General features: G+C 48.2%; 2 protein-coding genes across 2 annotated transcripts in view; one reads left to right on the forward strand and one right to left on the reverse strand.

Moving 5' to 3' along the window:
* The window catches only part of POLR3A (RNA polymerase III subunit A), a 1042059-nt gene that overhangs the window by 944818 nt on the left and 72804 nt on the right, over positions 1-24437 (reverse strand). The window contains exon 4 of the mRNA XM_069611006.1: positions 14900-15071. Within this exon, the coding sequence (XP_069467107.1) occupies positions 14900-15071 (172 nt within the window). The remainder of the gene's footprint in view (positions 1-14899; positions 15072-24437) is intronic.
* The window catches only part of RPS24 (ribosomal protein S24), a 258861-nt gene that overhangs the window by 58493 nt on the left and 175931 nt on the right, over positions 1-24437 (forward strand). The gene's annotated exons all lie outside the window — the stretch shown is intronic.

The following is a 24437-nucleotide window of genomic DNA, read 5'->3' on the forward strand; positions in this document are numbered from 1 at the left end:
ATGCCGGTCAATGACAGCGGTATAGACTGTCATTTATCAAGATCTAAGTTTATTTTGTGTATCAGCAGGCGCTAGTTCAGATCGATCAGTTCAGATAGGCAAGCGTTCACCTTTATCTCCAAGTATTTGATGTGCTGGCATTGTAACCTGAATGGCGCAACTCCACCCGGGTCCCAAGTTATGTCTTGATGCAGGGGCAGTATCTCTGACTTGTCCCAGTACCCACTATGATCCTGCTCGACTTTGACCCCATTGCTGGCTAAACTTATTCTGGGCAAGGATTGCGAACAATTACTAATGTATAATAATACATCATCGGCATAGAGGAACAAGTTACTTACCAACTGGTAACGTTCTTTTGATTGGATGTTCCTCCAACGTATTCCTCATCTTAGATGTATTCCATCCAGCATTAGCTGCTTCCGAAAAAGAATTCGGCAGAGGGCGCCGTGCGTCGATGTCGTCACTGTGTAGATTGTGCCGGCAGACAGGTATTCGCCTTGCAAGAGTGGTAATAACCCGGAAAAAATCTTTAGAGGGGTAGGTTGGGAGGGTGATGAGGAATACGTTGGAGGAACATCCAATCGAAAGAACGTTACCAGTTGGTAAGTAACTTGTTCTTCGAGTGGATTGTGTCTTCCAACGTATTCCTCATCTTAGACTCCCGAAGCAGTATGGACAATTTCTCTGGAGGAGGGGTTAGATTTTTCGATACCCTTAGATGGCTGGATATAGTACTGCTTTACCAAAATTCAGCTCCTTTGACTGGGAAGCATCGAGGCTATAGAATTTTGAAAAAGTATGCAGCGAAGACCAAGTTGCTGCTTCACAAATGGACGTTATAGGAACGCCTCTTTGTAGGGCTGTCGAAGAGGCCTACGAAGAGGCTCTTGTGGAATGAGCCCTTTGACCTTCTGGTGGGTCTTGTTGTGCTAATCTGTAGCATTCTGAAATACAAAGCACAATCTAGGACGATATTGTTTGCTTTGTCACCGATTGACCCAATTTCTTTCCTGTGTAGCCAATAAACAATTGATTGTCCACTCTAAGCTTGGAAAGCCTAGAGACGTAAAAGCTTGAAGCTCTTTTTGGATCCAATCTGTGTAATCTTTCCTCCTCCTTACTAGGATGAGGTGGAGGATAGAATGCGGGTAAAACTATTTTCTGACAAATGAAAATCAAACACCACTTTAGGTAAAAATGAGGGTTTAACCCTCAACCCAACTCTGTCCTTATGGAACACAGTATAGGGTGGCCCAGAAGACGGTGCCTGCAATTCGCTCACTCTTCTTGCAGATGTTAAAGCAACTAGGAAAGCAGTTTTCCATGTCAGTAATCTTAATGGACAAGTGTGCAAAGGCTCAAAAGGAGCACACATTAAGAATTTTAGGACCAGATTGAGATCCCAAATTGGCACTTGAAATGAGTAAGGAGGAAACACATTAGTGAGTCCTTTTAAAAATTGCACTACCAAAGGAATTTTGAAATAGGAGCATTCTTCTGACGAGCGCATGAAGATGGAAAGTGCTGCAAGATAACCTTTAATGGTTCCAACATTTAGACCTCTATGTGCTAGGGTCAGGAGGAAGGACAGTATAGAACATAGAAAAGGACAACATTCTTTTCTCTGCACCAGTTGCAAAACGCTTTCCAACGGCAACGGTATAGAGACTTTGTTGCTGGCATTCTTGCCGAAAGCAACACCTCCATGACATCCTCTGGAAGGTTCCAATCCTTGTATCTCAGCCTTTCAGATACCAAGCGTGAAGGTTGAGCGTTTTGACCTCTGGATGGAGAACCTGACCCTCCATTTGTGAGAGAAGGTCCTCTCTCTGAGGAAGACGTACTGGTGGACAGATGGACATGTCTAGAAGGTCCGGGTACCACGTTCTCCTGGCCCAATCCGGGGCAATTGGGATCATGCGGCTGTTAGGCTCACCTGGCTCCCACAGGGGCGTCGGTCGGACCCGGACAGCTGCGGTCTCCACGCGTAGTGCAGCGATGACTGACTGGATCTGCCCTCCTAATCTTGTCTGCTTAACCCGTAGAAGTATTCTCCTGCAAGTGGAGAGATGGATTTAGCCACTTGTGGATTTAGCCACTTGTGGATTCAAGTGATGGCACCCCCACAGTCCTCCCCAACTAATCACCTCCGAAATGCCCTCACAGCGATCTCACCTTATATTCTTGAAAGATGAGCTCTCCATCCTGCGTGGATTTGCAGGGGCGCGTCGATTCCAGTTACTTCACTGGTTTGAAGGCTCGGGAGAGTTCCGGAGAGTATTGACTCTGAGGTTCCTGGTGAGGACCAGTAAGTATTAAGTTCATAGAGTTCAATATGTCCGATGTTCACTCTTGTTCCCCCCTTCCTTTCTTGTCTTGCAGTTGGCTCGTGAAAAGATGCTCGTGGCAGCTGGTGGCGCTCAGGTAAGAGTGTGTCACCCGGCGCTGTCCGGTAAATGTTGCACGAGGAAAACATGTTGTTTTGTCTCTCTTTACAGATGTGGCACGTGAAAATATGGGGAGTCACAAAAGGATGCCTCTGGTGGTAAATCAGGTAAGTCTATGGTGGTAAGAATTATATTTGTTGGTTCCCTCGGCTCACCTTGTGGTTTTCTTTGGTCTCCTAGGTGCCGAAGTTCGGCGAAGAAATGATGGAGGCAGTGCCGACCCGAAGGATGCTGTGAAGACTGGCGAGTATGGCGCGGCGCTGCAACTGGAGGTGCGGCGCGTGCAGAAATGATGTTCTTTACAGGTCCGGAGACAAGATGGATCCAAAATCAGGTGTGGAATAGAAATAAGTTTGTTTTCTAACCTTGTCCCTTTCTTTCCTCTTTGTTTTAGGAGCTCCGGATTCGAGGCGGGCGTGGCAGAAGACTGGATGCAGGCTGCAGGCACGGTGAGTGTTACGCTGCTGGATGCAGAATAACACGAAGCGTGTGTTGCTGGTCGGGTGTGGTTTAAATAGCCTCAAAAGTAGTCCCAGGTAAGAAGACCCTAGAACCACACCCGAGTAAAAAATAGTCCCTGTAGAAAAATAGTCCCTTTCAGGCTTCATGTCGGATTGGAGTCATTTGCAGAATGGGCTGCCTGAGGTAAGTAATGACTGAGCCTGGCGCCTTAGGCGCCAGGACCGATTCCTACTATAAGCCTTGCGCCTAAGGTGCCAGGACTGAACCCAGATAGCCCCAAGCCGGGGCTGCTGAGGTTTTACTAAATGTCTAGATGCCTGCTCCCGGGGGTGATGGGCTTGGTCCGGATGCCCGGGGGTAGGCATCATGACACCACTCCACCCCCAAGCCCCCTCCTAAAGTTGTTCTTCCCCTGGGCCCTGGTTTGTCTGGGAAGTTCCGATGGAATCTTTTCACCAACCGAGGTGCATGGACGTGGTCACTAGGTTCCCATGACCTTTCTTGCGGTCCGTAGCCCTTCCAATCGATTAAATAAAAAAGTTTTGATTTAACCATATTGGAGTCCAGGATATTTTTTACCTCGAATTCAGGTTCTCCATCTATCAAGATGGGGGTCGGGTGGTTTGGTTAATCTTATCCTGGTTGAACTGGTTTTAAAAGTGAAACATGAAAGACAGGATGAATGCGCATATTAGAGGGTAATTCCAATTTGACGGCTACCGGGTTGATAATGGCCTTAATAGTGTAAGGTCCCAAATATCTAGCGTTAAAAGTCTGAGTTCCCTTCAGAGGTATGTGTTTTGTAGCCAGCCAAACTTGATCCCCAATCTGGTATTGTGGAGTTTCACTTCTATGTTGATCAGCATTTTTCTTATATTTCTCTTTTGCTTGTTTCAAATGTTCTGTTGCCTCTTTAAAGGCTTGTGTAATAGTAGAATGAAAATGACTAACTGCAGGCATTTCTAAATGCTGAGGTGAATCTAGTTCTGAGGTTCGAGGGTGATGTCCATATATGGTATAAAAGGGGCTGATTCCTACTATGAGCCTGGCGCCTTTCCAGATAGCCCCTAGCCAGGGCTGCTGAGGTTTTACTAAATGTCTAGATGCCTGCTCCCGGGGCTGATGGGCTTGGTCCGGATGCCTGGGGGTAGGCATCATGACAGCAGCTCCTGAAGCGTCTCAGTCTCCTGATGACCTGAGGAATGACGGGAATCGGAGGGAATGCGTACAATAGTGGGAAATTCCACTCCACCGCAAACGTGTCCCCCAGGGCTCTTCTCGGGGGAAATTCCCTTGAGCAATACCTTTCGTACTTCTGGTTGATTCCGGTCGCAAATAGGTCCACTTGAGGGGTTTCCCAAAGGGCAAAGATCTCTTGAATGACTTCCTGAACATTTGTGGGACACCGTGCTCTGCCTGCTCAGAGCATCTGCCGTCCTATTCTCCTCCCCAGGTAGATGAATTGCTGTTAAAGAGATTCCTTCTTGAATTGCCCAATACCAGAGCTGCATTGCCTCTCTGCACAGAGGTAGTGACCCTACACCACCTCATGTTTAGATAATGCATGGCCACTGTGTTGTCTGTCCTTATCAGGAAATGTTTTCCCCTGACAGATGGCAGGAAAGCTTTCAGCGCTAGTCTGATTGCTCTCAGCTCTAAAAGGTTGATGTGTAGTTTGGACTCCGATGGAGACCAACGACCGCAGATTGTCAGATCGTTGGCATGAGCTCCCCACCCCATGAGTGAGGCGTCTGTCACTACTGTGATCTCTGGCCATAGTTGCCAAAAATGTTCTCCTTTCAGGATATTCTCTGAACAAGTCCACCATAGAAGATCTTGTCGAACCTTGTTCGGAATCTGGAGAAGATCTGTCATTTGACCTGAGAACTGGGACCACTGAGTCTTTAGAACCCATTGAAGGGATCTCATCCTCAGATGTGCCTCCGGCACCAGGAAGATGCAGGATGCCATGAGGCAGAATAACCTTAAGAAGTCGTAGGCCTGAAGATTTTGGGTATTTTGGAATTTGGAAACCCTCTGAAGAACGTCTTGAGCCCTCGACCTGGGAGGCAAGCTCTTTCCCAGGGATGTGTCTAATACAGCTCCTATATATTGGAGCCGTTGAGAAGGTGTCATTTGTGACTTCTTGAAATTGAGGGAGAAGCCCAGTCTGGAGGAAGTGGCAGTTGACTTTCAGGTGATCCAGTGCCTGTTCGGCAGAACATGCTCTGATCAACCAATCATCCTGGTAGGGGTAGATGTGAATCCCCCCTCTCCTGGGGTGCGCTGCCACTACTACCATCAGTTTGGTGAAGACCCTCAGGGTGGAAGTCAATTCGAATGGCAGGCCTCGAAATTGATAGTGTGAGTTGCCAACTACAAACCTCAGGTATTTTCTGTGCTTGAGATGAATCGGCACATGAAAATAAGCATCCTGTAGGTCCAGTGACACCAACCAATCCTGGAGTTGAAGGGCCTGAAGGATCTGAAAAAGGGTAACCATCTTGAACCTTGTCCTTCCTGAGGAACTTGTTCAAGTTTCAAGTCCAGGATGGGTCTCAGTCCTCTGTCCTTTTTGGGGATCAAAAAATACGGGGAGTAACATCCCTTGTTCCTCTCCGCTGCAGGTACTGGTTCTATAGCATCTTTCTCCAACAGGGTTAGAACTTCCTGCTGTAGGAGCGGGTCTGAAAACATCAAAGGGTGTCTCTTTGGTGGAATGCTTTGAGGTTGCGTTACAAAAGGAAGGCAGTAACCTTGGGCTATTATTTCTAGAGACCAAACATCTGAAGAAATGGCTCACCATTCTTGCAGATGCTGTGACAGCCTGCCTCCTACAGGTGTCTTGTGATGCAAGTCCTCAAAGTGGTTTTGTGGCGGTTGCTGCAGCCGCTGATGGCAAAGAGGCTGGAGCCGTCTTTGCACGTTTTCCTCGTCCACCACAAGTGGCCTTTCTCTGGCCCCTTTGACTGGCCATTCCTCTCGCCTTTCCATATGAGGAGTAGTAACGAAAGGATCGTCCCCTCCAAGATTGACCTGGCGCACGAAAAGGCTGAGGTTGCCCAATAGCAGCTCCCAAAGACTTGGCAGCTGCTTTTGAGATCTGCAACCTCTCAAGGCTCTCGTCAGCCTTGCTGCCAAAAAGGTGAGACCCGTCAAAGGACATGTTCAGAAGACGGTTCTGCGCGTCTGGTGCGAAGCCCGACCTCCGTAACCACCCAAATCTGCGCATTACCATGCTGGTGCCCATGGACCTGCTCACACTATCTACAGTGTCCAATCCAGATTCAAGGGATTCCTGCATAGCCTCCTTCCCATCTCCAACGATGGCTAGGAATCCTTCCTTTTCGTCCCCTTCTGGTATGTGCTCCGCCGCCATTGCAATGCACTCCCACAGAGTGTACGAAAACTTTGCCAAGGCACATGTGGAGTTGGCTGATTATTTTAACGCCATGCTCCCAGCTGAAAATACCTTCCGCGCCCAGCCATCCACATTCTTATCGTCCCTGTCCGGAGGGATAGAAGGGTACGCCAGTTTGTTAGAAGCTGTGGCTGCCTGCATGACCAAACTCTCGGGAGTGGGATGTTTAGACAGATAGCCGGGGTCGGTACTGGCAGGGCGGTATTTTGAAGTGAGGGATTTATTCACTGGCGGAATAGAATCCGGAGTCTCCCAATTTTTGGCCACCGGATTTTGGCAAGGCTACATGAAAGGGTAGTATTGGGTCTCCAGTAGGACCATGATCCAATATGTCTGTTAGATCATCTTGGTTGAATTGGGCTGGAGGTCTGGCCCATCCTAAATAATCTATCACCTTTGTCATTAGCTGACGGTATGATGGACTGGCATGTTCTCCTGGTTCTGGCCTACCAAAGTCATTTTCGGGAGATGTATCAATGCCACTTGCATTGTGTAGCGATTCAACCAAATCCCTCATCCTGCTTTCTTCTGAAATCCGACATTCTGGCACATTTGGGGTGCCATATTCCAGCCCAAAGGGTACATTCTCCTCATCAGATTTCTCCTGTTCCTCAAAAATTGAGGTCAGGGACTTGAAGAATTCCTTCCTAGGAAGAGGTTTGAAAAACTTTTCTGGGAGAGGTGGAGGAGGAGTATTAATGGGTCCTGAAGGCATTACAGGTCATGTAGCTTTCCCTTTTTCTGGCTGATTTGGCCGAACTGGAGCTTTTGGCGCTAAGGGCTTCGGGGTCGACGTTGACAAAGGCGTCGTTGGCGTCGACGGAGCAGGCTTCGAGGGCGTCAAGGCACTCTTGGAAGACCTGCCCTTCGAGGTGTGTTCGGTCTCAGACGGCGTCGGTGACCTTGAGCGGTCGACTCAACTCGAGCGGCTTTTCTCGCTCGGCGTCCTAGAAGGTTCTCTATCCTTCCTCTTTCGATCACCCAGGCTCGAGGACGCGCGAGTGTCGGAGCGATGATGCTCCCGGCCGGCTTCCGAAGAAGGCGCGGACCGAGGCTTCGCTTTCTCGAACACCATCATTTTGCCCCTGAATGCTTCCCATTCTTCGGATGACAAATGTTTAGTGGGACATTTCATCCTTTTTGGGGATTCTTCCGAGGACGAGGTGGAGGGGGACCTGTGGCATCGTTTCTTTGATTTTTTTGTTGAAGACGACGAGCGATGGGAATCGCTTCGGGACCTGGACCGATGCCTTTCGCGTCAAGGAGACTTCTCACGGGACCTCGACTCGACGCTAGAGGCTTTACGGTCGGATTTACGACCACCTGTAGTTTTCCCCTCCTCTCTCGCAAGGCCTTCCCCGTCATCGCCTGACACTTCGTACAGGCCTCCATGTCGTGGCCTTCTCCGAGGCACCACAAACACTCTCGGTGCGGGTCTGTGATAGATATTTTTGAACCGCACGACTTGCACTTCTTGAAACCCAATCTCAGGGTCATGGTTGGCATCGATGACGAGGACATATTTGTGATATTTAGTTATTCTCACAGAACTCGAGGCGCGCCGAATCTCGAAAGCAACGTATGCTGCTGAAAAACGGAACTGAGGCCAACGGGCACCACGCGTGCTACTTATACACCCGATGACGTCACCCTCGACGGAGGCCTTTGAGGGACCATCGACTCGACAACATTGACGTACGGCGCCCTCTGCCGAAATTTTTTGCCGAACCAGCTAAAGCTGTATGGAATACATCTAAGATGAGGAATACATTGGAGGACACAATCCACTCGAAAGACACCTTATGATTCAAGCCCCCTTTCACAATACCCGTCCATTTGGCATCTGTGTGAAATATTAGGTCTAAGGGCTCAATCGCCAGTGGATAAAGCGACAAGGGGCATCCGTGCCAGGCGCCGGTGCGTAGCGGGAAGGGTTCCACTGTATGGCCATTGGTGACAACAGTGGCATGAGGCTCTTCATACAGGAGATGGATCATCCGTACAATGTATCCCGAGAGGCCAAACTTACTAAGAACGGTTAACATTTAGTCCCACCGTACCTTGTCGAAAGCTTTTTCGGCATCTAACGACACAACCACGTCGGCTGGATCGGAGGGGCCACCAATGATACGTAGTAGCCGATGTAAATTCTCAGAGAAATGGCAGTGTAATATAGTCAGTCTGCTCCAGATGTACGAGGCCCTCAAGGTGCTTTGCAAGGCATTTCACCAGTATATTGGTATCAGAGTTTATTATCGGTCAATATGCGCTGTATAGTGTCTAGTTGTGTCCCTTTTTATGAAATACAACCATATTTGCAGTAAGCAGGGTCCTAAGGGGATGCCTCAATTCAGTTGCCTCTCTAAACTGTCCCATTCTGGGGGTGATATCCTCACCCAATAAATGTATAAACATCTATCGGTATGCCATCTGGGCCCACCGCTTTTCCGGAGGCGAGTCCCCATGATGGCCTTTAGGACTTAATCATCAGATATCAGTGCATTCAACTTGTCTAAGTCTGCCGATTGAATTTCCGCCTTCAGAGCCGGTCATGGTGGCCTTAGTGCCATCTTCATCACCAACACCCACATCCCAGACGTCCTTGTCCCCCAACAGCCCTGCACCAGACTGGACGTTGACAACATTGCCTCCTTTGAACTGCTCTCCAGGATGGACACAGTTACCTTCCATCTCATCTACAGACCACCCAAACCCAAAACTGCCTTCAGAGACTTCACGGACCTTGTCACCAACATGTCCCGCAAGCACGCCAACAACATTTTCCTAGGCGACTTAAACATCACAGCCAACAAGGCCACCAAACCGATGAAGTAAGCTCTCCTCGGACTTAGACACCCTCAACCTCACACAACCCATGAAAGACCAAACACATGAGAAAGGTAACGTCCTTGACCTAATCATCACTGCACTGTCTTCCCTCCACTACAGCTCTAATCTCCCACTTGACTGGTCTGACCAACTAGTGTGCCTTTCAACATCCTGCACACCATCCCAGTCAAGCACTCCCAGCAGAAACCCATTAGACAAACCTTCAGGTCATTCAATAAATTCCCAGTGGGAGCCCTCACGGAATACCTCACCAGCCTCGACCTTACATGGACCGAACACCCCTCAACAAAACTGCGACTCTACTGGAAGCACTCAATACCACCCTTTCAGCCTCCATCGACTGACACGCGCCTCTGATACACGCAAACATTCACCCTCAGCAGAAGAGTCATCGGGAAACAAGAGAAAACCTGGCACTGCTCCAGGACTGCATCCGACCTGGCGCTCCTCAATGAACTCCAAGCAACCAGCCGACAACTAAACACAGGCAAGACCTCCTACTATCGGAATACCATAGCAGAAGCAGACAACAAAAGCAGAGCCCTCTTCAAAGCGGTCAAGCACTGCGTCAACCCGCTACTTCCATAACACACACCATTGAAAAATCCACCGCCATCAACACCTTCTTCATCGACAAAAGCAGCCAGATTTGCAAGCACATAGACACCAGCTCTGCGTCCACAGACCTACCTCTCAAAATCTCCACACCATGGACAACATTCAAGACACTCTCGACAGAGGACCTGTCGCCGCCTTCAAAGCCACATTGTATACAGACGATATCCTCCCAGCATCCATCCTAAAGACCCACCCTGAAGAAGCTCTTCTTCCCTACCTGGAGATCATCAACAGCTCCCCAACGCAAGGAATCTTCTCATCGACCCTAAAAACAGGACAAATCGTCCTACTAAAAAAATAAAATTCTAGATCCCGAAAAACTAGGTAACTATCGCCCTATCACTCATCTTCCCTTCCTATGTAAGATCATTGAGAAAGCGGTAGCCGCACAACTGCAACAACACATCGACAACAACCATCTCCTCCAAACCGGACAATCCAGGTTCAGACTCAGATACACCACAGAGACAGCAACCATACAGGAGGTCGACGACCCCTCAACATCCTGGATGATGGCCACCCTACCTCCTGGTTCTACTCAACCTCTCAGCAGCTTTTGACAGACTACTAGATGCTTATGGACACCCTACATCGGCATATGGGGATTTGGGGGAATCAGCAACCATGGCCTACGCTGGTTCAAGTCCTAACTCGCCAACTGTCAGCAGTTTGTTCAGATGGTCTCCTCTAGACCGCCAATGCTACCCATCACCTGTGGAGTCCTGCAGGGTTCCATCCTCTCCCCAGTGATCTTCAATCTATACATGGAGCTGCTGGGGGCCCTCCTAGCCACATACACCAATACGCAGACGACACAATGTTACACCTCAAGATCGACTCCATCAAGTACATCCCCCTGCCCTGCACTTGGGCAATCTCAATGTCACCTGGCCTACTAAGATTGTTGTCCGTCTTCGCTCTGTTCACCCTCCCTTGCCTCGTCGCGCCTTGAGACACTTGTGTATAGGTGTGCTATAAATGCCATATCATATCATCCATAGGCTCAAAACCTGCTTCTCGCAGATGAAGTCTTGAATTCAGTGCATGCTTGAAGCTCAACCCCTCCAAGACAGAATTCCTTGTGGAAGTGGGAGGCAGGCCAAAATGATAGAGGCAGTGTGGGAGACCCCAGTCAGAGCCAAAGTTTTGGACCAGGGAGTCAACAGACCCGTTGGGGGTGTATTGTGTATGCAGACGGACTATGTCCCCCCTCTGGTAATAACAGGCAGGTTACATTGAAAAGTGAGAACACAATGAAGGCACCAGAATCTTTGTAGAAACCAGGAACATATTTATTACAGGAAGAGGAGTAAACTCATTGCTAGCAGGATAAATTGGACACACTGGACTAGCTAGGCACACCCACGGACATGATGTAAGGGGAGGACACGAAAGCGAAAAGGGGAAAGGCTGGAGGAGGGGGCCACTAGAGATGGTGAGGGGCAGGTGCAGAGACAGACACAAGGGGGACAGAGAAGCAAAGAGGGACAGGGAGGCACAGAGGCAGGCAGGGGGGGGGCAAAGGCTGAGAGGCCAGGAGAGAGAAGCAAGGGAAGAAGAGCCAGAGACCAGAAGACCCACTGGTGGAAAATAGAGCATGGTTGGGGAGGAAGGGAACCAGCGGAGAGGATAAGACCAGACAGTTTGAAGGGCTTCTGCAGCCTCTGCCCCCAACCCACATCAGCACACCACAACACTAGCAGCCAAGGTAAAAAAAGGCTCCCAGTCCTTTCTCCACGGGCTAATATAAGGCTGTTCATGCCCACTGCAGGACCGCCTCTCACCCAGGCAAGTGTTTGTTTGGGCTAGTGTGGCCATGGTCGTTTCCAGGGCCAGTAACCCCCACACCCCCTAACCCCCACCCAGGAGTGTTTGTTTGGTTGTTGCTAGGGCATGTGTGATTCCCAGATCAGGGGAGTTGAGCCCAGAGGTGTGGAAGTTAATTGTAGGATACGGTGCAGGGCAGTTGGGCCCAAGGGGGAGGTTATTTGTTGGAATAGGGAATGGAGGAGGTTCCCAGAACAGGGACTAGCTTGGTGACTCAGGATAATTACAGGGTGGGCTTGCCAGAACCCCCCCCCCCCACACCCCACAAACTGTCACTGGGTATCAGGAGAGCTGAGTAAAGATTCAGCCCTACCTGGCAGAACAGGTTTTTCAACAATGGGAGTTGGCAGGCTTACTGTCCAGTGTGCCAGAATCAAGCACAAAATATAGTGATCAGGCAATGTGCGGACCAAGCACAGTATATACAGCACAAAGTACACACACAGGGCACTTGACAGACCTATACCGCAAGCATATGCTGGAAGGGAAAAAAGATCTGCCGTTTCGCTCGCTTTTTGGGGGAGCTGTAGCCACAAAGCAGGAAACACCAAAGTCATGCACAGCCAAGAAAAATACATTTGGGAAACATGACAGCCATGCATAGCCATTTCCACATCCTACTCCTCACCAACAACACACACTCAGACAGAACATACCTGGCTATCAACCATAAACTCTGTGGGCTTCACCCGGAGATCACTTCCTGTGCCAAGTCCCTTGGGTTCCACACTGACAAACACTTCTCCTTCAAGACACACATAGCCAAGAAAAATCAGTATCTGCTCTCCCTCCTGCGAAAAGTCGAGCTCTTCCTCCCTCCAGACCGCTTTAGATCCACCTTTCAAGCACTGGTCCTATCCCACCTGGATGAGGGCAATGCACTACTCGAAGGTCTTCCGTCATCCTCCCTTGTGCCCCTGAGAAGTGTCCTACATGAGGCTGCACGCATCAAGGATCTACGCAGATACAACCACATAACTCCGGCCCTCATCGACCTTCACTGGCTCCAACTGCACGCACAAATCACCTTCAAGTCTTGCTAAATCATCTATAAGGCAGTCGCCCTCAAGTCACAAAGCTTCCTTGCGGAGAAACCCAGCATCTCTGGCAGACAACGGACCACCAGAAGCCAGAACACGTGCAGACTTGAAATCCACTGCTTCAAAAAGGAAAGAACCAGAAAGCAAGCCTTCTCTGCCTATGCCCCAATAATATGGAACTGTTATGCTCACCTGGGTTCCATGGGGACGCCACTCAGCCCGGGTTGGTTGCAGGTATCTTCTCCCCAGTTTCCCAGATGTTGTCTATGGAGGATGTTCAGCCTGAAAATACAGGAGGGCTGGGTTCAAAACTGGCCAACTGAGGTAAATATCCTCCCACCACCCTGTGTGACTTCAGCCCCTCTGGGCCATCTCCTCACCTTGTGGGATTAGGGGTGCTCTCCGTCCTGCCTTCTTGGCAGGGGCACGTTGTCTTCTGTGGGCGTGTGCGGCCAAGTTACTTCACTGGCACGTGCCCGTTTAAATGTCTCTCAGGTAGGTCTTATTGCAGCAGTTCTGTATGGCGTTGTTATTCATGCATGCCTTTCTTTGTCTAATAATGTCTTTTTCTCCCCTAGGTGTGCAGAGCTTCAGCGTGGCGAACTGGTTGAGTTGGGCCTCGCCGGTAAATAATGGCGCGTGATGTGCGCTACAATGCGGTAAGTAAGCGCTATGCGCAGCGCTGCCTTGCCTTGGCTAACCTGTTTTTTTCCTTCCTTACAGGTCGCGGTGCTTCACCAGCGTGTGCGGAACTCCGGAGCAGTGCCGGCAGGGAGGCGACCAGCCAGGTAAGCCTTTTGTGCCGTTTGTGGTTTAGCACGGTCAGAATATGCCTTCTCTAATATTGTCCTCTCCTTCCCTCTTTCAGGTCTTTCGGTCCGGAAGGTATGCGGAGTCCAGAAGAAGCTGTTCACTGGAGCTGAGAGCGGATAACAGGATGGAGATTGCAGGTAAGATGCTGCTAACAATGTCCCTTTTGTCTCCTCTGCAGGTTCTTCTCCGAGGCTCGTGGGTATTACAAGACACAGTGAGCGTCACGTTGCAGTCTGCAAAGTAACGCGAAGCGTGTTTTCTTGTTCGGGTGTGGTTTAAATAGCCTCAACAAAGTAGTCCAGGTAAAGTAGTCCCTAGGCCCCCACACCCAAAACACTATACTGCATAGCTTAGTTCCTAGGAACCAAGCTATGTGGGTGCCTCCATGTTGCAGGCTCCAGGCTCAAATGAACAAGGTAGTCCCCCCTTTGCACCTGTTCTTCAAAGTGTATGAGCCTGGCCCCACAAGTGTCTTGGGAGTGGGTGCCAGGCCTTCAAGGCCTTGATGGAGCCCCGAGCCCTGATCCTATCTGGCAAGTGGACTTGCCAGTGGGGGTCTGGGATAAGGGTTGTGACAGCAACCTCCTCCTCATTAGCATCAGACTCACCCCCACACTCTTACAGTTAGTTCAGAAAACTACTGAAAACCCACCTCTTCAAGGAATCTCTCCGCCTCAACGCCATCACATCGCCTCTTGCGCCACCAGACTCGCTAGACGCCGCCCACCCCTCTCCAACCTGCCCCCGGTACAGTTGTACCCCTCCTCTGTATCCCACCCCACTGTTTCTGTTCGGTTATGCATCTGTATTGTTGTAAAGCGCTCTGTTGCTTCTCGAAGCCAGGTCCGCGCTCAATAAATACAATAATAAAATTTTAAAAAATCACATTCTCCATTGTTCTGTTCCGTCATCTATGAGTTGCCATTTCCTATGCAAAATCAAATGTCATCAGGGCACATAGATGATCAGCTTCAAACTCTCCATGTTATATTTATTTTGGGCATAGGTAGGCTATCTTTCACATCTATCGCTGTCTAGGAGCAGACGCGTACACAAGCAGAGTGGGCCTGGTTAACTGTTGATACCTATGCTGCCCGTCATTTATCTGATTAAACCAATTTGCACGCCTGGCATGTCAGTTGATCCTTGCAATCCAAAAGGTTGACCGCAATGACATTTTCCACTAGGTGTGAAGTTTCCCCCCAAACGTACTTTTCAGGTTGGGGCATATTTTGCACATTTGAGCAACTCAATTTCCAACAAAGTTATGCAACTGACAAGCACTATATCCACTCCATCAGACATTTCTCTGTTGTTCTTTCAAACACTGCCAGATCCTCCTGTGGACACCCATTGCCCTTAACCCAAAAACCTGCTGCCCCTCTCCTAGTCCCGTGTAGTATGCCGTACAGACTTACCATTGAAGGCACCACAATACTGACAGGTGTTCTTTTTCCTGCATTTCTCAGAAATTTTCTTTTTCAGTCCTCGCTTCTGTAGGTAGGTCAGGCCCGGCTTCTTCAGGTGGTCCAAAAACTGCTTTCGCTCCTCTGCGGATAGCATAATGCGGCAGCATGTCTTACAGATCATCTGGAAGAGAGAAGTGAAAACTGAGTGCACATAGAAAATCTGCACACCTAGAAATCTGTGCAGATGGGAGGTCCAGTCCTCATCAATGAATACTTTACACAGGCGGCGCCCCATCTAAGCAAGACATGCATTACTTACCGTAAAAGCATTTCTGATGATTGTATCTGCTTAGATTCACATGCTGTGCATATGGTCCGATATCCAGTGGTAACCGCGGAGTATTGCATCTTGTCTTTCGGGGGTCCGAAAGGGGATGTCGGCATAGGCATGTCTGAAACACTATCCCTATCATGACGTGTGTAGTACCGAAAATCCCTCACGCGCCGAGGTCCCTGCGATTGTATTTTTTCTGCCATGAGGGAGCCCAAGGCTATAGTGAGTGAGTACATGAAGAGAGAAAGTAGTAAGAAGTCTATGTTCCTTCGACCCCGAGTGGGGAGGAAGGGAGGGCGCATGCGAATCTAAGCAGATACAATCATCAGAAATGCTTTTACGGTAAGTAATGCATAGGTAAGTCTGCTTAGAATCACATTGTGTGCATAGACTAGCAAGCAGTACCCGGAGTTGGAGGTGGATTGTGAGAAGGAACAGTAGAAAAAAGATGGCTTAGTACTGCTTGTCCCACCTGAGAATCAGACCTAGAATGAGTGTCTAGGCAATAGTGTTTTGTAAAGGTGTGTACAGAACTCCAGGTTGCCGCTTTGCAAATGGACTCTAGGGGAACATTTGCAATGAATGCTATGGATGCCCCAGTGCCTCGAGTAGAATGTGCTCTAGGCTTGAAGGGCAGTTCGCTCTTTGCAAGAGTGTAACATAGTGTGATGCATTTGACAATCCACCTTGATATTGCTGATTTAGAGACAGGGTCCCTTCCCTACCAGCTGCCACTGAAATAAAGAATTGTTTAGTTTTCCTCAGTGGTTTAGTTCTATCCATGTAGAACATGACTGCCCTGCGCACATCTAGTGTGTGAAGGCTTCTTTCGGCCATGTTAGTAGGTCTCTGGAATAACATGGGTAGTTCGATTGACTGGTTCACATGGAACTTCGAAATGAATTTCGGCGCAAATCTGGGATGTGTGCGCAGAACTACCTTATCTTTGTGGACTGTAACAAAGGGGTCCAAAACCGAGAGGGCCTGTAGTTTGCTAGCTCTTCTGATAGAAGTGATAGCTACTAGAAAGGCTGTCTTGTAAGTCAGGTCTTTCAGACTAGCTTTATGCATAGGCTCAAAAGGGGGTCCCATGTGCCTAGTTAAAACCACATTTAGATCCCACCCACGGGCTGGGTGAGTGATGGGGGATAAATTCTTTTAACCCCTTCCGTAAAGGCTTTAATCACAGGTATTTTCCACCACAACACCTTCTGCTGTGACGTGGTGTAGGCTGACAATGCCGCTAGGTGAACCTTTAAGGAATTGAAGACTAACCCAGAGTCCAACAGATGGGTTAGATATAACACAATGTGTGAAGGCGAGCAATCGGTGGGATTGACGCCTTTGGAACTGCACCAGATGACAAAACGTTTCCATTTGCTGGCATAGCAATAACGTGCGTTAGGCTTTCTTGCCTCCCTCAGTATGTCCATGCATCTCTGAGGGAGTTGCAGATGTCCAAACTCTATGACCTCAGGAGCCATGCTGCTAGGTTCAGAGTTTGTGGGCATGGGTGCAGTCTCCTCCCTGTCCTGAAACAACATGTTGTACGGGCAGAGCAGTTTGACTGGTGGGGAGAGAGATATTTCCATCAGGTGCGCGAACCATGGCTGGCGGGCCCACACGGGAGCCACCAGAATCATGGTGACTGGTTCCTGGTGCATCTTGTGTACTATCTTGTTCAGAAGGGGAGTCGGGGGGAAAAGCGTAGACAAATTTCCCCGACCAAGTTATCCAGAGACCGTTCCCCTTGGATCGGTTCTGGGGGTACCTGGAGGTGTAATCTTGGCATTGGGCGTTCTCCTGAGTAGCGAACAGGTCGATCTCTGGAAACCCCCATTTTGCGAAGACGTTGGATGCGATGTCTTTGTGCAGTCGCCACTCGTACTCTTCTGGCAGAGGGAAATCTCTGCTGAGTACGTCTGCCAGAAGATTGAGTTCTCCTGGAACATGTTGGGATATCGGGAACATTCTGTGTTTGAGAGCCCATATCCAGATGTTTTGGGACAGCTTGGATAGCCCTGGAGAGTGAGTGCCCCCCCGTTTGTTCAGGTAATACATTGCTGTTGTGCTGTCGGTTAGGACCAGCACTGTCTTCCCTTGCAGTTGCTCCTGAAAGGTTTTCAATGCTTTGAACACTGCTAGTAGCTCCAGTAGGTTTATATGGTTGGACGCTACCTGAGGGGACCACACTCTGTGCGCTGTCTGCTGAAGCAGGTGAGCCCCCCACCCCGTGAGAGATGCGTCTGTCGTGAGAGTGGCTTCCACTGCAGGGGTGGTGAAGGTTTTCCCCTTCAAGAGGTTCTCCCTCGACCACCACTGCAGAAAGAGAAAGAGGGCTGGTGAGACAACTAACAGATCTTCCCATTGTGCGCTGGCCTGACACCACTGGCTGTTGAGCCACTCTTGCAAGGGACTCATGCACAGCCGCACGTGGGCAACCAAGTATATGCAGGACGCCATCATTCCTAGCAAACGCATAGCTTTGCGTACCCTCACCTCTCGATTGGCTACATACTGAGGAACCTGAGAGAGCATGTTCTGAACCCTCTCGCTAGACCGTCTTCCGTACGAATTAGAGCCCCCAGGAACTGTTTTACTTGGCTGGGGACTAAGCTGGATTTCTTTTCGTTGATAGAAAATCCCAGGCTGAACAGTAGGTCCACTGTTTTTTGGGTGTTGGAAAAAAAACAAACGTCGAACAAGTCCCCTGTGATGAGCCAATCGTCGAGGTAAGGGTAAACTGGAACAAAGTCTGCGCAGGTGTGCCGCTGCCACTGCCAGGACCTTGGTAAACACCCTTGGCGCCGAGGCTATGCCGAAGGGGAGTACCTTGAACTGGTAGTGTTCGTCCTGAATCACGAACCTTAGGAATTTTCTGTGTGCTGGCAGCATTGAAATATGAAAGTATGCATCTTTCATATCCAATGTTGTCATGAAGTCCCCCTGTTTTAGCAATGGGATCACCTCTTGCAGTGTTACCATGCAAAACTTCTGGGGCTTTATGAACTTGTTCGCTGGGCGCAGGTCTAAGTCTAGAACAGGACGCATGGTGAGATCCTTTTTGGGTACAAGGAAGTACACTGAATAGATACCCTCTTTTACCTGAAGAATCGGGACGGCTTCTATGGCGTCCTTTCCCAGCAGCGCTTCCACCTCTTGGATCAGGATCTGCAGATGTTCAGGTGAAAGGCGTTGATGTTTCGGCGGTCTGAACTGTGGAGGTCGGGCGAATTCCACGCAGTAACCGTGGGCGACCGTCTTTAAGACCCACTGGTCTGAAGTTATCCCCTCCCATGCCTTGAGGAAGGATGTTAATCGCCCCCCGACCGGGGAGACATGGGAGGGGACCTGGACTTGGTGGTCATTTCTGACCAGCAGTTGAAGCTCCTCTGGAATTGGAGCCTCTGCCTCTATTCTTTCCGTGCTTCTGACCCCTCTGGGTGTAGTAAGTGGGGCTTGCAGCAGGTTGACTTGAGTTGAAGTTGCCCGTGCCAAAGTCGTTTTGAGCGGCACGGGCTTGTCCTCGAAAGGACCGCCGAGAATTACTGCCCCTCTCTGAAGAGGGTTTCTGGGAAATCTGGTGCAGCGACTTAATAGTCTTGTGCTCCTTCTTGGCTGTCTCCAACGCATTGTCTACCGCCTTCCCAAAGAGGTTGGTCTCTTCGATGGGTTTGTTAATAATGGATGCCTGGGTCTCAGGCCTGAAGCCCGACGTGCGCAGCCACGCATGCCTCTTTAGGAGAGTACCCTGTGCGAGAGACCTGCCTGCTGTCTCTGCGGTGTCCAGGGTATTCTTTACCACATTCTGATTGCCAAGTTTGCCCTCAGAGACAATGGCGAGAAGCTTTGCTCTGGTTGGTTCCAGAACCTCTTGAAGGCCTTCCTGGAGTAGGTTCCATTGCGCGTCGATGTAGCTTGCTAGTAACGTCGTGTTATTGGCAATCTGGACGGTATAGGCCGCCGCCGACGTAACCAGTTTACCTAAGGCATACAACCTTTTGGACTCCTTGTCCGGGGGTGACTCTCCCGTGGCAAGGGGAACCCCTGCTCTCTTGCGAGTGTTGGTCACCACCAGAGAGTCTGGGATTGCGTGTCCTTTGATATAAAGCGGGTCGGAGGGGGAAGGTCGGAAAAGTTTTTCGACCCTTTGGTTCACAGCCCTAGTCTGAGCGGGTGCGAGTAAGGAAGGGGCCAGCCGTTTCTTTACAGAGCTCAAGAGAGGGATAGACTGGCTTGTCGGAGGCTTTTCATTAATAATGTCCTCTGCAAAATCCTGTTCGGGCAAGGCTTCAAGCGTGGCAATTTTAAAGAATTCCGCTGCTTTTTTCAACATGTTGTTGAAAGCCATTTGATCATCTACCGGGGAAGCTTGTCGAATCGGGGTGGATGGGGGAGAGTCGAGGCAAACTATATCAGAGTTGTGATCGTCCTGCTGGGTGTCCTCCCAGTTGTCCGTTGCTCCTTGATCTTCCCATTAGTTATCCAGAAAAGAAGACTCCTCTTCTTCTGTATAGATGTCTCTATACATGTCCATCGACATCTTCTTGATAGTCAACTTGGTGTTGGACATCTAGGTGTTGGACATCTTGTGTTTGAGGGTTAGGGTCTACCCGAGCTTTTTTCGGCGGAGGTTGATCAGAAGCCCTGAAAAACTGCTCCAGCCGATCCATACACCCCTCGAATTGCTCCGTGGTCCACTTGGATGACCCAAATGGACCTAGCTGAGTAGTAACCGTGTTCTCCGTCCTAAGGCGTTGAGATGATCTCCTCAGGGTGCTTGAGAGGGGTAACCTGGCTTTCTTCGTAAGAGTCTACGGGATCATCTTCCCAATCCGTGGAAAACTTTTTGGCGGATTGGCCCATAACTGTGGGCAGAACCGGTACTAGGCCCACAGCCGCAGCAATCCCATTAATGCTCTTACAGATAGTCACCGAATCTTCGGGAGACAACGCCTCCGATGATGTGTCGGCAGTGAAAATGTCTTCCTCGGCCTCAGAAGGGCCAACGGATGGTTTCTCGGGTAGAGGCCTACTCGTAGTTTGAGCCCGTACAGGCCTTGGAAACCATGAAATCCGTCGAAGTTTCTTGTTCTGAAACTTCGGCGCATGTTGTTTGGGGAGTAGCGCCCTTGTTATATTTGTTATGCCCGGTGGTCATGCGCTGCTGCGGATGCGGGAAAGGCTTCGGATCAGACCGATCCGTGGGCGCCGCCGAAGTTTCCGTCGGACCCGTTGCCGCTTTGGCCTTCTTCGACAAAGTCATCGAGGAGGGCGCTTGGGTTGTGTGCTTTGTGCGGTGCGATTGTACGCCCCCGTCACTGGGTGTGGTCCCTGTAGCAAGACCGGAGTCGAGCCTGGAAGGGTCGGGGACGGGCGTGGCGGCCCTAAAATAGTCCGCCTCAAGGTCTAGAACGTTTGCGTTGGACGTTTGGTCATCCGATGTACCCCCGTCACTTTCGGCTGGTGTCCCGGCAGGGGAGGGAGGCTCTACACGTGACATACCATACACGGCCCACCGCTTCAACCGGCGCGCCTTAAGGGTTTTAGGTTAAAGGAGTTTACACGCCGAACACCGCTTTTCGTCGTGCTCTAGGGGGAGACAAGCGTTACACAACGTGTGCTAGTCTTTCCATGGATATCTGACCCTACACACAGGGCAGAATCTAAATGGAGTCCTTTCCATAGCAGAAGGGGAGGGTGACCAGGCCAAAAAGGAAAGCAGTGGAAAAGAGGAAAGACATAATAACAGTATGGCAAACCCTGAGCCGGCCAGAAGGCCCGACCACGTGGAAGTCCGAACGCCGGATCTTAGGCGCGGAACCCACAGCCGTAGATGATTCCCCCGTAGTCTTTGTCGAAGATGTTCTTGATGGGCGAAGTGACTTAACGGGGAATAAACCGACAATTCGGTAAGATAAACAATGTCTCATGAAGAGCTCCGCTATAGGGCGACCAGTTATCTGGGTGGAAAAAAACAATCTGATGGACCTCGGCGCAAGAGGGATTTTGGGTACTACACACGTCACGATAGGGATAGTGTTTCAGACACGCCTATGCAGACGTCCCCTTTCGGTCCCCCGAAAGACAAGGTGCAATACTCCGCGGTTACCACTGGATGTCGGACCATATGCACAGCATGTGATTCTAAGCAGATTAACAAGCATCAGAAACTGTTTTACAAAAAAACATGTATATTTAAATCACATTTTAAATATGTTTTAACTATGTTAAAATGCTACGGACTACAAAATTTAACTTTTCAAAATAAAGTTATGACCGGGTGAAAATTCCTCCTAACAATGTAGGTGAGAGTAAAAGAGAAATGCCGGAACGGTACCATACTTCATTCACATGTGTTGTGTTCTTCTTCAACTACCATGAACAGATGTGTGTGTAAAAGGCAGGTAATGTAGTTGCCTGAGAGACAAACCCCGATATATGATTCAGATTTCCCCACTAACTGAACATTTGTATGCTTAAAGTCACTTTTCTAAAATAAAAAATGTTCTTTCATCGAAAGAATTGTACCTTACTACACTGAAACAAAGTACTTTACAGAACCCTACAAATAAGAAATATGGAATCTGTGAAATGCATGGCAGTACTTACTTCAGACCAATATAACATCACTCCCTACAAACAGTGGGGAGCAGAGTGCAAGAAACCCAAAGAACCGGTGCCAGTTCTTCATTACCTGCAAGTACTGTTAAGCTTTTAAAGCGAGTTTCATGTACTCACCTGTAATTACACAAACCAAAATGCCATGTGTATTCCAATGAAGCATTGTATTGCACAAGGCACGCCAATTTGCAGTGCATTTAATTGTGAATATGTGAAATAATGTTAAATATAAAAGTGATGCAATTGCAAACTTATTGAAAATGTATTAAAATGTTAAGATTATATGCAACACTTTAAACAGGGAATATATTATTCTTTAATCTGCATGGACAGATTGGTGTTCTAATGTAGCATGGACAATGCTGGATTTGATGATTCTTCCAGGGAACATGACAAGTTAATTTCTGTGTAGTCCTGCATATATTTCTGATAGGGGGAGCCTTAGTGTTCCAGGAGATTAGTTTCATCTAGAGGCAGACATATTTATCGTGCATCAAATAAGTGCTTTGAATGCCATAATACAAACGAATTTGCAAATTCAAAACCTCTTGTTAACGGATTGCTCCAAACCACATGTGTTCATCACAAAAATTATTTTTAAGAAAAATGCATCTTTGCATTCCAGTAGAGCCAAATATCTGGGCCCTGAGCAGATACAAACTTAAGTTGGCCACATGGTATAGAGGCCTGCAAATTCATTTTCAAACCATACGAGGACAGAATCCAATTAGGATTCACCTCTTGACATTTGCTCTCCCCATAAAATCCATAAGCTGCAGTAATAATGGAAAATCAAACAAAGATGCCTGCCAGCTAACCATATAAATCATTGGGTGAAGAGCTGTTTGCGTCTCATTATGCTAGCACATGGTTTGCTTTTGCACAATTCTATTTAAAATTAGCATTATTTGGAGCCCTTAAACCCAATTTGTGGCATAACTCCACAACAATATGACTTATAGCCAAAAGAAAAGATATTCTTAAACGGATTCCTCTCTTCGATTACAGAACAAACATGATATTGTGAGAATTAGAAAAATTATATAGAGATGGTCATATTTCATTGCACATACATGTGTTGGAGTCCCTGTATTGAAATGCATATTTCAACAAAGTGGCATGTTGCTACAATGAAAACTAAGATCAAGTATGATTCTGTTTTCAAAGTGTACATTCCAAACCCGTCACTTGTGCACAAATATGATAAACCTAAGAAATTAAATAGTGTAGCCTTGGTGAGTGTCAGCCTGTTAAGCAAACCAATGGAAAGACTTGATCAAACTAAAAGTGTGTTGTCATATGACAACTGTGGGAAAGTTAAACATTCTATAAACTGAAACATTCAAGAAGGGAGTTAGACGAGCTATGATCCTGGAGGCTGTTGAAAGGGGCATCTTTGTTCAAATGGATGAGTGCTGAGCTTGGAAAATATCTGGAGGCAATTGGGCTTTATCCCTGAGGAACCCTGAAGCAGATTTTAGTTGAGGCAAACAGGACTTCCTAAATGGAGACTAGAGGCCAGTGGGTCCTAGTTGACTGGAAACCGTCTTGAAACTATTGAATGTTCTTGCAGACTCTGTCTTAAAGAGTTATTTAAAATTGAATATGCAAATTCCCCAATGTAATAAGATATAGGTTCTCTAGTACTATTTCTCTGCTAAGTCCCAGGAGTGGGTGGACTAGGAGGGACATGCCACTAAAGGATGGGGGTTCATTCCAAATAGAAGCCTTTCACATTTTAGTGTTTAATGCAGCGTTGCTTTCTGACTATATTTAAAGTCAAGTGAAATCTTATTTATGGTAGAACACGTAGTTGGTTTCCTGTGCACAGCGCACAGTGACCGAAAAATGATTACCAACAGAATGGGAATAGCATGAAAGTGTGAAATATATCCTGCGTTCCCTGTATTGAAAACAGAGTGAGATTACATTTAAATGAAAAAAATAACATTTTTCTCAGCAGTGTAGAACAGTTAGCCTTTCCCAGCGTAGAGTGCACAAACGTTTTAAACATAGCCAAGTAAATATAACCCATTGCTACCATAGGGGTAAGTCTGACACTGGGCTTGTGAAATATGTACAACTTCCACATTCCCATGAATGATTGGTAGTTTGTGACTTGGGAAAACCACGTCATTTAAAACAATCGAACACAAAGATACTGAGATTAAAGGGAGTTTAGGTGGGCCAACTCCATGTCAATAGAAACGATACAATTTTAAATGAACTAACATTTCACTACTTATGTTGTTTTAAGTGAGAAGACCCAGAATTTGATATACCCAAATGACCCAATGATATTGGGGGATAGTTATTGTCCTTCCAGAAGATCATAACTTTGGGTAGATACATAGTGTAAATAAATCAATATTCTGTGCCCAACAAATTGACATGAAAGCTTTCGTAAACTCAAGCCTGTAGATTGTGAATCGACAGACTAGAGGGTGTATTTCTTTTACATGCATAAATAAGCGAAAAACCAATCAGACCACATGGCAGATGGGAACACTGTGAATAGGAAATCTCTAGCCAATGCATTTTTTCAGATACCAATACTTGTTTTTGATTTTGGAGATAATAAAATGTTTT

The sequence above is a fragment of the Ambystoma mexicanum genome, chromosome 8 (assembly GCF_040938575.1).
Source record: "Ambystoma mexicanum isolate Mex_15411 chromosome 8, UKY_AmexF1_1, whole genome shotgun sequence".
NCBI lineage: Eukaryota > Metazoa > Chordata > Amphibia > Caudata > Ambystomatidae > Ambystoma > Ambystoma mexicanum.